General features: G+C 51.9%; 4 protein-coding genes across 4 annotated transcripts; 3 read left to right on the top strand and 1 right to left on the bottom strand.

Annotated features, from left to right (window-relative positions):
* Positions 1-1,127: 1,127 nt before the first annotated feature.
* On the top strand, positions 1,128-2,429 carry L3040_004093 (uncharacterized protein; the record flags this gene model as incomplete). Its single annotated transcript, XM_007290923.2, has 1 exon — positions 1,128-2,429. The coding sequence occupies one exon, from the start codon at positions 1,128-1,130 to the stop codon at positions 2,427-2,429; it is 1,302 nt and encodes a 433-aa protein (XP_007290985.2).
* A 1,541-nt stretch (positions 2,430-3,970) lies between these two features.
* Positions 3,971-6,853, top strand: L3040_004092 (uncharacterized protein; the record flags this gene model as incomplete). Its single annotated transcript, XM_007290924.2, has 1 exon — positions 3,971-6,853. One exon carries the CDS (start codon positions 3,971-3,973, stop codon positions 6,851-6,853), a length of 2,883 nt encoding a protein of 960 aa, XP_007290986.2.
* A 1,052-nt stretch (positions 6,854-7,905) lies between these two features.
* Positions 7,906-8,315, top strand: L3040_004091 (uncharacterized protein; the record flags this gene model as incomplete). The annotated part of the gene is made up of 2 exons (XM_066154547.1): positions 7,906-8,142; positions 8,196-8,315. 2 exons carry the CDS (start codon positions 7,906-7,908, stop codon positions 8,313-8,315), a joined length of 357 nt encoding a protein of 118 aa, XP_066011858.1.
* A 2,365-nt stretch (positions 8,316-10,680) lies between these two features.
* Positions 10,681-13,367, bottom strand: L3040_004090 (uncharacterized protein; the record flags this gene model as incomplete). The annotated part of the gene is made up of 4 exons (XM_007290925.1): positions 10,681-12,221; positions 12,278-12,510; positions 12,567-13,055; positions 13,108-13,367. 4 exons carry the CDS (start codon positions 13,365-13,367, stop codon positions 10,681-10,683), a joined length of 2,523 nt encoding a protein of 840 aa, XP_007290987.1.
* Positions 13,368-14,333: the final 966 nt, after the last annotated feature.

The following is a 14,333-nucleotide window of genomic DNA, read 5'->3' as shown; positions in this document are numbered from 1 at the left end:
TGGAAGATTTGGCTTGTGTATTTGAACGAACTGGTTCACGGCTTTGGGAGAAGCTCAAAATGATTTATTCTAATGATTCGTCGGATTCATTGATCACGGAAACTCATTTCAAAGGCATCCCATATATTCCAGAGCGGAAAAAGGTCATTTGTTCACCTGCTTCTCATTTAGGACAGCCATTTCATTCTTCATGATCAGGGAGTAGTTCAGAATTCTGGCAAAAGTTCGATATAGAATGAAGCCCGGCTGGTTCCCACTTCACCTTTCAATTCCCTACTACAAATCTTGTTCTTCAATCTCACTTGGTGGAATTTAAGATCAGTAATCAGGATTCCAGATATGGCGAGTCTGCTATATTCATCGACCACGCTATTATAAAGGACAAAATCTTCCTGAGTCTAACAGAAGTGGCAGGCACGGCATTTTTCACAATTCCAGTTGCGTGAAAGCTTGAAGTTCTTTGGCGACTTCTTTTAAGATAGTCTTTATTCTTGCACTCCGTCGAAGAAATCCATAGATTAGTGGAATAGTTAAGCAGCGAAAATGATGTTTACTGTGACACTTCAAGGCTAGATAGTAGGCTGGATAGAAATAGATGAATTTGTATTTATATACAGAGCGATCTGAATTGAAATATCAAATATTATTGTATTGGTACCTGAGGCTACTCTTCACCTGTTCACCTTCACGAACCTGACCTTCCACCCCCTCCAAGTAAGATTTGGCCGAGCACTGGCCAAATTTTCCTCTGCAGGCAAACCAGTCACGATGACGTAGTATTCTAAAAGAACAAAGAAATCTCGGTGGGGCAGCGAAAATTTTAGCCCACAATCGCATTCATTGTTATTGTCGTCGCCGCCATTCTCGCTTACGCTAGCGCCGACCAGACCCACAAACATACTTATTCAGAATTCAACCTCAATTTTGCGACTTCCCTCCTTCTTCACCACAACCAACCGCACAAGATAAAACTTCGGTGCTATCCTACACAACACAACACAACAAAACATACAAACTCGAGACAAGATGAGCAGTATCTGCACCGTGAGTACCTCACCTTCAAGAACTAAAATTGGCAGCACACAAGCTGACTGCAGGAACTTTAGACCAACCACCTGGAGAGCGCCATGACTACCAAGGCCTCTCACCCCTCGCAGCATGACCTGAGCCAGGTCGCCCAGCAAGGCGAACCGGGCTCAGAGCAGCCTAAGAAGAGGCGTAGGAGAACGCGGAGGAGAAAGGCGAAGACGACGGGGGGAGAGGAGGAGGAGGAGGGAGAGGGGGAGATGGAGATGGAGATGGAAGAGGGGGCCGCGGAGAAGGTCGAGGAGACTGTGGTTGCTGTCCTTGCGGACAGCGATCGCAGCCCCTCTTCGGCCGATCCAGAGCTCACTCTTCCATCGGAGGAAGCCGACGTCCCTCGTGGACTTGAAGTTGAACCAAGCGGGGATGAGTCCGCCGTTCAGAAAACCCCGACAATCCCTCCACCCAGCTCGGTACTAGAGCTCGGGAACCTCATGGAGGACGTATTCAGCGATCTGCAAGGTCAGATCCGGGAGTTGAAGGTCGAGATCGAGAAGCTCCGAGAAGCTGCGTCCGACCGAGAGAATGGAGCCAGGCAATCCGTGCCTCGAGCTGAAACAAGAAAGCCCCGCCAGAGGGGAGGACTACAAGCAATGGGCGTGAGGAGAGAAGACCTGGTGGAGAGCGGCATCTTGGCCTGGCCAAGTGATGAGATTGTTCTGGCAGGAACTTTAAATCTCCGAAAAGTCGGACACGACGACTTGCAAACCGCCGAGTTTGCCCAAGCACCAGCCGAGCTCCCTGCTCGTGTACAGGGCAGCCAATCAAAGAGATCCTTCCCGACGAAGTACATCATGTACTTCATCGGGATGCTTCTGCTCGTCGCTGGGTCCGCTACTATGTATGGCCACTGTGCCACCAGCAGATTCTTCGCTGGTGTGACACCAAACTCTCTTGCCATCACCACGACATTCACCCCGCCACCTCCCACCTCCAATTTGCAATCCCTCTATATGAGGATATCAGAATCTGTTTTTGCGCCGCCTGAATGCTCGATGGATGACATCCCAGGTCCCGATCTCGACACCGATCTCCCTCTCTTCGACAAGGCCACACAGCACAAGCTGGTCCAGCGCGTACGCGCTAGAATCAGCGAAGAGTTGCAACACCACGACCGCCTCAGAGAAGCCCTTGCCAGAGTCAGCGAAGGAGTCCAAGAGACTTGGAAGAGACCGGCCGTTAAAGCTGTGGCCGCCACCATCACTGTCTCGGCAACAGCATACGGCATTGGCCGCGCCACGGGCTACGTGCCACCTTTTGATTTCCGATCTGTCCAGACTGCTGCCTCTGAGGAGCTAGAAATGTTCATGGAATTCTCCTTGAGGATATTCCGGGACCGTACGTAACTCGACAATCGAGTGTTCGGGGGGTTGGAGAGTGTGGGTGGTTGAGCGCAGGGAGCGGGTGGGGGGGAGGGGTGGGGGAGGGCGCTGAATGGTGCGCGAGTGGGTTTCTTTTACGAGCGTAGATAGAGCTGGGAATGTTGGAGTTCCCTCCTCGGTCGCACTCGGTGTTTGATTATTTCTTTCTTAGTTAGTGTCATTTTTTCAGAGCGGGATTTGGAGATGGTGGAAGTAGTTCGTGCAGAGGATGGAGGGTTCGCCCGGCCTGAGGCTCACGACTGCGGAGACTGTTGCGGATTGGAGGAGGGGCGTGGTCCAAGCATCTCCTGACTGGTCGTTGGCAACGACCAGTCGGTTTGATGGTGCTTGAGACTTCGCCTCGTAGATAGGGCAAGCGGCCATTAGGGGTGTGGGATGCTAATGCTTAAGGGTGGCATTCGTTATTGTTCCGTCCGGCTCTGCTGGATGTTGAGCATTGACTTGAGTGTCACCTGGCTGGCAATTGTCGGCGGCATTAGCAGGCTCATCACATGGACTTGGGTTTGTAGTTGACTCTTCTGGGTCGACGCAAAGCGGTATTCTGGACTGTAATGTAAATAAAGAAGACTTTTTATGCCAATATTCCATTCGAACTCCGGTGTTCACGCTCAGTAACCTTGATGCCATGGAAATGATGCAAGCTATAGCCATTCTCGAAACTCCTCTTGATCTTTTACTTAATTTCCCACAATTTTGCTTTGCTTTTGAGGCATCACCGTGGACTTGCGCAACATGCCGGCGGCCCAGAAGAATTCAGGAATCAGGATATTAATCGCTTCCCATTACAGTGAAGCTACGTTACAGTATACTGCGCGGCGTCGTGTATGACTTCAAATACCCCACTCTATGATTCTATATATCTTCAATTCTAAACAGGAATAAGACTCCAGCTTCTATTTCATTTGCTGCAGACCCAAGCTGTTGCTGCAAAGTCCTGGTTGATAAGAGTATATAACTTAAGTCTCAGAGATGCATTTGCAAGAGCAAGATACCTTACTCATTTTCTAGAATATAATTCTGCACTACTACGTTGAAGGTCCTCCTAATTTCCCATGCCATGTCCAAGATGAAGGAATCGGCATGTCGTTGCAATAAGCATTAGTTTCCGGCTTGGCATCCGCTAGCAGAACCAGATGACCCTCCGGAGAACAATCGTAGGCTTTACCCCAGAACAAAAAAGAAACCTGGAGAAACCATCAAAGGTGAAACCAGACGGATCTGAAGTTATAATTACAGCTGGGAATCAATGTTGGAAAATATTTCTGTGCGCTGTCACGTGCAGGTGGGGTCCGCGCCTCGCTTAGCACCAGCGCGTGCTCTTTCCCAGACAGGAGCGCGAAAATAATGTAATCAAGTCTTCCAACAACGAAACTCTCAACCTCGACAGATACGAAATCCTCGATACACAAATCCGGAATTCCAGTAACTCTATCTTCCCTACTCAAACTACACGACCAAATAACACAACCCAAAACAAGCACAAGTCAATCCGACCGTTGCCCAGCATGCGTACCCCCGAGCAACTCGCTGCTTTCCTGGCGGAGAAGAAAGCACTGCTAGCGACGACTGCAAATCGAGTGACTCCTGGCAGCACTCCGCAGATTGTCCCTACATCGAGCCTCCGGGCAGACAGCTCCTCGATACCTCCTACGCCCGCCGTACAAGGCCCCTCGACGCCCGCTCCACCACCATTTCCAGAGAAAGCCTCCGGCTTCATGCCTGAGCGTACCCCGACTCCGCCAATGATTCCCAGCAGAGCGGACGCTCCCTCCTTCTTCGCCCCTTTTGAAAGCAATAATAAGAGAAAGCTGGAGGCATCGGAGGGTGGCAACTTCGGGGCGCCCTTGGCCAAACGTCAGATTCTTGCTTGCAAGAAGAGAACCATACGCTTCGCCGCTGCGCCTAATCCCCCATCGTCGGTCCCTACTTCGACATCTTCGGTATCTCCAGCTCCCTCAGCCGCCCCAGCACCAGCAGATAATGGACTCGGTGATCTGGTAGATTGCTCTGGGATCGGAAGCCCATCTCTTCTGCCAGCTCTACCATCTTTCTATGATGATGAGGATTTGGAGGAGGTAGCGTTGGATGATCTGGTCAGTAGACCGAAGATGAAGGCGAGAGCTTCCAGGAACGTCGAGATGCCGGATGTGGTTGATGGGCCGCCTGTGCCGACCGTTGGGATACCAAGATCAAACGCCTTGGCTCCTCCTCCCTTGGCCACTAAATCGGCATACGCACAATTGGCTTCGCTATTCGTCGCCCCGGTACCAGATTTGTCTCCCTCGGTTGCCTCGTTCCCCTCGGGTGTCTCGTCTACACTTGCACCAGTGGCTCAGTCTTCTGGACTTCAGGGCCAACAAGGAAGCGAAATTCATGGGAAACATACTCCCACGGACCTCACCGACGACAGCCAGCCAATTCAACACACTGGTCCTGAAGAGGCGTCTACAGAGGAGCCACAGGATACAGCTATAAATGTCGGTGCCGTTGACAGTCCTTATCCAGGGGTGGAGGGGAGCCAGGTTGGCACAGATGCTCCCATACGGGACTCGTCGTCCGATGACGCGGACTCAACGATGCTTGAATCAGCCACGCTGCCAGCTACCCAGAGCGGTACTAGTGATACTGCGAGCAAGGCCGTTGATCAAGATGTTGTGATGGAGGACGCGGCAAGCGCGCCTGCAAGCTGTGCAGGTATCCCAAATACCCAAGCTCCAATGATCTACACCCCTCCCGTGGCGATAATGCCACCTACGTTTACGCAGTATCGAGAACCTGCTTCTTCAAGCGGTAGCATGCTGGCACTTTACACTTCTGGCATCCCTGCTGGTTCAAGAAATCATACTCTCCCACACGGTCTGTGTGCGGATTTCGAGGAGCGTGTTTTGGAGCAGGATACGATTGCATTGATTCAATCGGGAGCTTTCAATACCGACGACGAGAGTAAGATTGTTACTCTCTCGTGGAACAAGCCTGACGCCACCATTGCGGAGATAACAAACGAGCTGGCGGCTCTGTCTATTCATTGCAACCCATCTGCTCCTGTCGAGATATTTGACCCATCTTTTGCCTACGATTTTGAAAGTGCTCGACAATCTGAGACGGCTATTTCGCCAATCATACTCCAATCTCCAGTTCAGGTAGTTGAGTATTCAGCCGGCAACTTCGAGGCGTGTCACCAGACCAAGCAGAGATCCGAGGAATTCTCCGAAGATACGTGTGTCAGAGATCTTGCTGTTTTAACCGTTCGAGAAGATGATTACTCGTTTATGGAGGAGACGAACGTGTCTGAAATGGCCCTTTCAGAGCCTGCATCGGAAACACCCGTCGCTTGCAATAGGGAACCAGTTGAGAATGGAGAGATCACCAACCTCGTTGGTTCATCACCTTCTGTTTCCGAAACAGCTGATTATGGTGCCTCTGCGCCTGCGCTGGTCGGAGAGATTCAGAAGCGCGTCGAGAGTAAAGAGTCTATGGAAGTAAAAGAGACTTCCTCGACGAACTCTGCCACCACCGAAGCTCCTTTTTCCACCCCCGCGCCGGTTATTGAAGAGATTTCTGTGAGCACTGTGGCGACTGAGATGGAGAGTTCTAGCACCTGGAAAGAAGTCGAGCCGGAGTTGTCCTTGGCTCTTGTATCAGACATGCACGTGCCAGCTACTGCGAGCAATGGGCAAGAGACCCTAAACAAAGCTATGTGTAGCTCAGCGATCGAGGAGGATACCCAGGTGCTGATACATGACATGGAAGCTTCGACCTTGGAAGTCTCGAGAGACTCCAAAACAAAGACATTTATTTCAGAACGACTGGGAAAGGATGTTACATCCTACAATCGAACTCCTGGTGTCTCATCCACAAAACCGACTAAGAAGAGAGAGAGTTGTGTGATCAGCAGATTCGATCTTTTGCCCGAGGCCAAAGTAGAGACGGCCACCTGCAAGAATACCAGACCCCCAGTTCGAAAAAGAGCAATGGAACGGGTGATAGAAGCATGCCACACCAGAGGCCATAATAAGGCCGAGACGAAGCAGGTCAGAAAGAGATGGGTGCGCCCCAAGTCTCCTGAGATGACCGCCGAGCAGCGAGCTAAATTCCACGCCCGCATGGTTCGGGCAGGGCTCCGCGAGGACCCAAACGTGGAAGTCCCTGCAGCACCGCTATATGATTCCGCTGTGCTGTCCGCAGAACTGGCAGCTGCTGCTGATGCAGTGGCACAGCAGGCTGCTGCTGGCATCGTGAGCGCCATTCTTGCGTCGGGAGGATATCCGATGGTGGCACGACTGGTGCCTGGCGAGCCTGGGCCGTTTGATTGCTGCGTTCCTGAACCAGCTAGCATTATGATATTCTTGTGCTATTTTTTGATGATGTGGTTTGTGTTCGGACTTTGAGGGGAGGATTTTTGGGTTCTGACTGGAGCGGAGACCCGGGGGCCGAGGCGGAGACTGGAAGTCCTGTAGAAGCTGGAGGAGGGCATAGTATCTTCTTTGCGCGTATGAAGATAAGAGCGGCAAACGAGCCATACGAATCCGATACACGAGTTTGATCCGCAAACACAGCACATGAATACCAGGCGCGAGCAAGACACAGACAATTCAAGACGAGGGCACGAGACTACCACACACAAGCACCTGTCACGAATACACCACAAACTACAAGACACGGCCCCTAAACAATCCATAGCACAACACTACAACGAGCAATACAACGAGCAACCCAAACAACCGAAGCCACCCCACCTGCACGCTTGAATGCAATACGCCATAACAAACATCTGAGCTTCCTCAGAGTACTCTACATACTTGGACCCTCTACGAAATCTCCACACACAATCAAGCACGCCGACCGAGTTTCCACAACCATAGCCTTTGGAAGAATATTAGACCCTTGAAAGGATACTTGCATACCACCTCCTATCAAACGCGCGCGCCTCGTCAAAGACCACCCCCTCAAGTCATGAACTCGACAACGAACACCGCCGATTCAGAACCATACATGTCTCGATCCTCGCGGTTCGACAAAGTTTACGTATCTTCGGTTACAGCGACCCCACGACCTATCCCCGCAGATATCCAAGGATAATAGGAGGTAGCAAAGGTGAATTAGTTGTTTTCTAGGAAGCTCAGTGCAACGTGAGGTTATATCCTCCTCCTCTGGTGGTCTGTGCACCTCAGTGGCCTGGTGGCCTAGAAGGAATCCACGCTCACTGGGCCACGGAGCTCAGAGGAATTAACTCATCAAATATATTGAATTTGAACTCAACCAGGTAGCTGATGCCTTGTCCCGGACTATCTTCCCCGGAGACGATCGCCACGAACAAGACTTTTCGGATTTTGGCAGTATCGCCGAGGCTACCCAGGATAAAGTCTGAGTCTGGAAGGATAGGAAGTACGGTTACGAAAAGCTCCTGGAAGAAGTGGCCAATCCGCTGAAGGAAAAGGAAATGGAGAAGATGCAGACCGTGAAGAGGATGCTGGACCCAGTGGTGATATCCCAACTCGCGGGAGTCAGCAACAAAGACATCAATTTCATCTCTGCGCTCTGCCTGCTCGGAGCGGTGCAATACAAAGCAGGTCTGGAGCCCATGTCCAGGCCCGCTAGAATCCCAGTCTACAACACCAGCGCGAAGACAGCCTCCATGCAGGAGGACAGAACTAAGGCCTACGAAGAAATGCCCGTGGTACTGAGACGTACTCAGGCTCTTGACCCAGCCGAAAGTCCCAGAAAATGCAGACAGGATCAGGAGAAGAGAGGGCACTGGAAAACAAGGCATCCAAATCCCAAAAGGCGGAACGCGGCGCGCCTTCCATTTCCGGACGCACCTTCCTGTCTGTGGTGGCCTTAGGCCACTAGGCTACTATAGGTGGCACAGACCACCAAGAGAGGTATATAGCAGCCTCACGCTTGCTCTGAGCTTCCAACAAGAACAACCACCTTGCTCACACCATTACTATTTCCTTATATTGTCTCTGTCCAATCGCCCGCGCAGAGGATCGAAATGAATTCTCAGGGGCCAACTCAATCCAATCGGACTCGGACAGGTGTATACTCAGGTCTATCTCTCTAGACTTTGTCAGAGGAGAGTAGCACACGACCTCACGACCAAGTCAGATCGTTGGTCCTCGGCATTAATCCATAATGCCCTCTTGCATCCCCTCCTTGCCTATAGAGGGCGTATGAGATTCTCGTGCTATTACAGAACGCCTTGGAGAGAAAGGAGGTGATCGAGACAGGGTTTGGCTTTACTAACAAGGAGAGGTTTGTGGTCGGATGGACGATAGATGTTTAGAGTAAGAAGCATAAGATCGAAGGGGTTTCTTGGGATTGTTAGGCGGTGGTCTTAGAAATATACTAGTGGTATTCCCGCTTGATTATAGAGATGGGAGATCAAACAATTCAAGATTTTTTAAAAACAAAACCCCATCGTACTCATATCTTTCCTTACGATCTTTAGCGCAAACCTCATCCTGCCCCTAAAGGAGATTTAAAGGTACACGAGATGGAATCGATGGATTCAAATTAGGCATCTTTTCATTCCGCAGATGAATCACTATCAAATAAGGAATCAAAGGCATTTGAAGCCGCGGACACGAATTTCATTGACATCAAAATCACATCGGGGACGATTTTTGCATGGCTGTGAAAACGAAGTATTTTTGCGAGTCTCTCAAGACTCAGGCACTATCATATCGTGCACCACCTTCACTGAGGGGCATTGCCCTGTAGGCCCAGAAATTCTCACAGTACGAGATATGGTATAGTCTCGTTTCTCCACCCGCCACTCTCCCTGCCCATCCTCCCCGTTTCCTCGAAAGAGAAAGCCAATCTCAACATCCGTGCAGTTTTCCGAGCTGCCCATTCCATTCCATCCCATTCCCTGAACCCGTGTTCCTGACCCTCCGCGCTCCGTCACTCGCAAGTCTTCCACCCAGAGTTACTCCACCGCGAGTCCAAGATTCGACCGGGTGCTGGCAGTCAAGGGCTTTTTCCAGGCGGGTTTCTCTACTACTTAGGGTCTCAAGCATTGACGTATCAACGCGAGACGCCTGACGTTCGAGAAACCAGGTGCTGCCATAGTTAAGCCCGTGACTGTAGCGTCTCCCAACAACAGAGACCTCCGTGTGCCGTAATCGTAGTGGTAATGCTGCCGTCTTGCATGTCTGGTGAGAGGGAAGGCATTTCCGAGGTGGCTAGGGATATGTGTGATCCGTAGCGTCCTCAAAGAAACCCAGGGATGCCTTGAGAGTCCGAGGTCTTCGCGATGAGTGGCTGGGTTGCCAGTCCAGTACTCGAATCGCGAATTCCTCAAAGACTCGCAAGGCATCTCCAGACATGGTGTGTGTGGCGACGCAATCCGGATGGTGTGTGGTGTTTGTCGGAGGCAGGGAGGAAGAAGTCTGTCGAGGCCTTGACCTAGTCACCGCGGCTCCGAAGTCCGAGGGATCTGCAACGAGCTGCTGGTTTGCCATTCCAGTGCTCAAATCGCAGTTCCCCGAATACTGTCACGGCGGTGAGAGTCGAGCTATCCAGCGGGTATGCGACTATGTACGGAGAAGAAGTTGGCCCGGGGCTCGAACCCAGTACCGCCTTCTTCTCCGCACATAATCGCACACAGTAAAATCCTCAAAAATTCGCTGGGCGCTGGGCGATTCCAAGCTTGAGGCGGTCGAGAGGAGGAGAGGCGAGACATCCAGGTAGTATGCGCCTATGTATGGAGAAGGAATTGGCCCGGGGCTCGAACCCAGTACCGCCTCCTTCTCCATACATATCGCATATAGTACAACCTCGGAAGTTCGCGAGGTAATTCCGAGCACGCAGGCGGGAGACGAGACATCCGAGTAGTATGCGACTATGTACGAGATGAAGTTGGCCCGGGGCTCGAACCCACCACCGACGACCCCTCGTACATAATCGCATACAATTTATTCCTCCACAACTCGCAGGGCGTTCCGAACAGGAGGCGGGGAAGACATCCGGGTGGTATGCGATTATATAAGGAGGAGAAGTTGGCCCGGGGCTCGAACCCAATACCGCCTTCTTCTCCATACAACATCGCATCCAAAATTGTCTTTCCGGATTCGCAAGGAAGAGAGGAGGCGATGAAGATATCCGCGCGGGATACGATCATGTACAAAAGGAAGCCGACCTGGGGCTCGAACCCAAAACCGACTACCCTCCGTACATAATCGCACCCAGTGATGTAGCCAGCCGGACTGGTCTACACGTAGCTGCGGCGGATGAGTTCACGAATCGCGTCGGTCTCTGCAGCCATCCGCTTCCCTTCTAGAGTGCGGTGGAAAGCGAATGGCTCCAGAGACTTCAGGCGTTCTGCCTCTTCTTCCTGCTGGCGCTTGAGCTCCTTGGCCTCAGCCCTCGATGCTTCGTGTCTGGCAGATGCATCGCGAAATGCGATGACACCCAAGCACAGCCCAACCAGCACCAAGCCCACGAACGTCAAGAGCGGGACGTTACCTCGGATGTTACCCGACAGCAGAGAGGCGACGAAGTCATCGTCGCCCAACTGCGCCAGGTACTCCTCGGTGAGGGGGGGCTGGGGGTCCGCATCAATTCCATCCATGGCTTGAAGAATTTGGATGATTGAGCTTGCGACCAGGAGTACTCCGACCCAGAGGAGATTGTCTCGGTTGAAGACGGCGGAGGTGACCCTGCAACACCAAGGACCGATTCCGGCACCAACAATGCGCAAGCAGGTTGTCAAGCTGCGAGCGAGCTGGGACGGAGATCGATCCTCGGAAGCTGAGGGTCGAGATGGCCATGGCAGAGACACCGACAGTGCTGGAATGTCGATGGCTGGGAACGAACCAGGAAGGAGCAACTCTTCGCAATCGAAGAATTCCTCGCATTCCTCGTCCGCCACAGCACTGGCGGTCTCATCTGCGTCGCTTGCGCCGGTGCTCTCTTGAAGGCTGCTGAGAGCCCGGTCCGCAGCTTCATCTCCCTCCGCCGCCTTGTCCTCTGGGATCGGACCAGCTTTCTGGAGCTCGGCAACTTCGCGACGAAGTTGCAGGATTGCCTCAGCAGACCGCGGAATGTAGTCTCTCACGTCAGGAAGGACGGCTCGATCCGTCCAGCCCTCGGTGAGGCCTGTATCCGCGGCCGCCTTGCGCAGCTTTCTCTCCGTGACCGATCTGTAGATCTCGGAGATCTCCTGCCTCCGCACCAGGTCGTCCCGCTCCTTCTGCGCCTCCCGCTCCAATTCCACTGCGCAGGCCTGGTCTTGGCGGCTCTCCGAGAGAGCGGCGACCTTATTGTTGGCCTTGCGCAGCTCCTGGGCCAGCTCCTCGTTCCGTCGCCGGAGGTCAGAGATCTGGCTCTCCAGGTTGGAGGCCCCTGCGACCACTTGGGTCAACTCCTCCACCCGGCCCCGGAGCTCTCCGATCCGGGCGTTTTGGCCGGAAGCTTCGGTCTGCAGCGACCGGAAAACCGCGGTTGCTTCGGCTGTAACAGAAGCTAAGCTTCTCTCAGCTAGCTCTTTCTGGTCAACAACCCGGTTGTACTCTTCCCGTGCTGCAGACTCTGCTTCCGACCAAGACGCACGCATCTGTGCCTTGGCTCTCAAGTGCATCCTCTTCAGGTCCCTTCTAGCCGCCGCTAGACGAGGAACGTCGAGGATGGCACTGGGCCGCGGCAGCCCCCGTGCGACCTTCAGCGCCAAAGTCTTGGTCTGCCTCTTGGTCGCACGGCCTTTCCTGCTCCGTGTGGCTAGCTCCGAACTTGGTCCCGGGCCAATCATGGTACCTATTTTGTTTGTTAGATATCAAATTGATATTGAAAGTATAGGTAGAGAAAATTACCTTGATTGCCGGCATTGACCAGCTCATCGTTCGGAGTCACGGACGTCTTCGGCTGTGCGGCCGCCGAGGGCACGGCAGAAGGCTTTGTAGCGCCTTCTGGCTTCGTGGGTCGGCTCCCGTCGTGGCCAGCGTGGCTCACCATCAACGAGATGGCAGCGTCGTTAACGACCTTTGGCAGGTTTGGACTCGCGTATGCGAAGTCCCTCAGGATGAAGCCCAGCTCGAATTGCTCCCTAGTGGCTGGTTAGTAATTTCGCCAGTTATATTTTTTTAAAGGTGAGAAACTAACTTTGCCGTTGGGTGTACCACGTCAATAAGCCACAGAGTCCAAAAGAACTGCTTCAGAGCATCCCACTCGCTATCCTTCACCTTCCCCAAAACTACCGGATTCCCTCCCAGCAGCTTCGTGCCGAGAGGTGCCACGATGTTTGCCAGCCTGACCAGTGTCTCGTTCGAGACATCCAGAGGTTCCACTCCGCAGATTCTCTCGCCGACGTATGCTCGCAAGGGTTCTGTCAGGGCACGTGCATCCGGACCAACTACTTCCTCGCGGAGAGTAGAGGTCATATTGTTCGAAGCGGTGCTGGGGGTATCCGGCTTCTCCGGTCCTACTTGAGGAGTAGCTGCGACAGCCTTGGTTCGTGTCTTGAGAATCTTCCTCGCGGCAGGGTTGCTGAAGTGCTTGTACAACAAGAACCGGGTGGCCCAGGCTGCCTCGGGCATTAAATCTTCGAGACCTGCAATCTTCTCCAAAAGATTCCGCAGGCCGTCACCAGCTCTGCTGCCAGGTTAGAGGTGTTGCAACTTCGGTGGGAAAGATCTAAGCTTACCTCAGCTCATCATCGATCTCGTCCTTCTCCATGTGCACAAGAATCCAAAGAAAGGCGCGGAAGGCAGTATCATACTCCGTAGGGATCCTGAGAATTTCGGCGAAGTTCCTTCTCTCGTAGCAGTCCACGAATGTGACTGTCTTCGGAATGTACTCGGTCACATCCTCAAGCTCGTTGAGCGAGAGAGAAGTGATGGTATCTCCCACATACTCCTTGAACAAGTCCATAGTTATCTTGGTAGTTTGGGCGCTGACAGACATTTTGGCTGTGATGTTGATTTTATTGACTCGGGGTGGTATGCTTACAAAGTATTGTTGATGAATCAAAAGATTGAGTGAAGTTGTGAAGTTTGGGGTTGAGTCTTTGGAGTTGTGTTTGGTGTCAGAGAAGTAGGTTGGTTGCCATGGGAGAGGATTGAAATAGGGTGGAAGAAGGCAAGGCTGTCACGGGACTTTTCCTCGCTTAGCGGAAAACTAGCGTGGCAGGAGCGTTAGCACCAATGAGAATGCTGCCATTGTCCCTCCGCGGGCAGGAATTCACCTTTGAGTAGTAGACAGAGAAAATTTAAAGGTGAGAGGAAGAGCGCCTCCACTCGCTTAAGTTTACTGAATTGCCAGTGCCACTGTGCGGGCAGATCTTGTTTTGGAGGAGGTTCTCAGCGGACTTGAGCAGAATCATTCTATAACGCGACACAATATGTACAGGAAGAATATCCAAGATATAGGAATTGATTGTAGACTGATTTCGTATTGAAATTCGACTGATCCAAATGTGAATCTACTTGATAGACAGCGGAAGGAGGCAAAACATCCTACCTTGCCTGTATATACCTTCTCTCTCTTCACAAAGTCCAACGGGCTTGCCCTATACGCCCATGGAATAGAAATTCTTCAAGTATAAACTTGTTTGATCTCAAATTGCAGCCTCAAGCTTCCTATAATTTGAAAGAAAATTTACCAACTAGACTTGGCATATAAGGCTAGAAGTCTTGAGAATTCAACGACGCAGCTAATTCATATTTTGAGCTTTCTCCGATATATACATGAAGAAGAAGAAGAATATCTATTTGTATTTTGTTCGAGAAGAATAGGGTTGGCCTCTGACTCTGCAGGCACAGCACAGCTCCAAGTCTCGATAAAGATGAACACTATGATAAACTATCTGTTACAGCCAAGTTTCCAACTCCAAATAGGCCCTAGGACAATCATAATGTTTACGTGGAAGAC

The sequence above is a fragment of the Drepanopeziza brunnea genome, assembly GCF_022702325.1.
Source record: "Drepanopeziza brunnea f. sp. 'multigermtubi' strain 214-2 chromosome Unknown ctg6, whole genome shotgun sequence".
NCBI lineage: Eukaryota > Fungi > Ascomycota > Leotiomycetes > Helotiales > Drepanopezizaceae > Drepanopeziza > Drepanopeziza brunnea.
The sequence above is the reverse complement of the archived record's forward strand: the minus strand, read 5'-3'. Positions and strand labels throughout refer to the sequence as shown.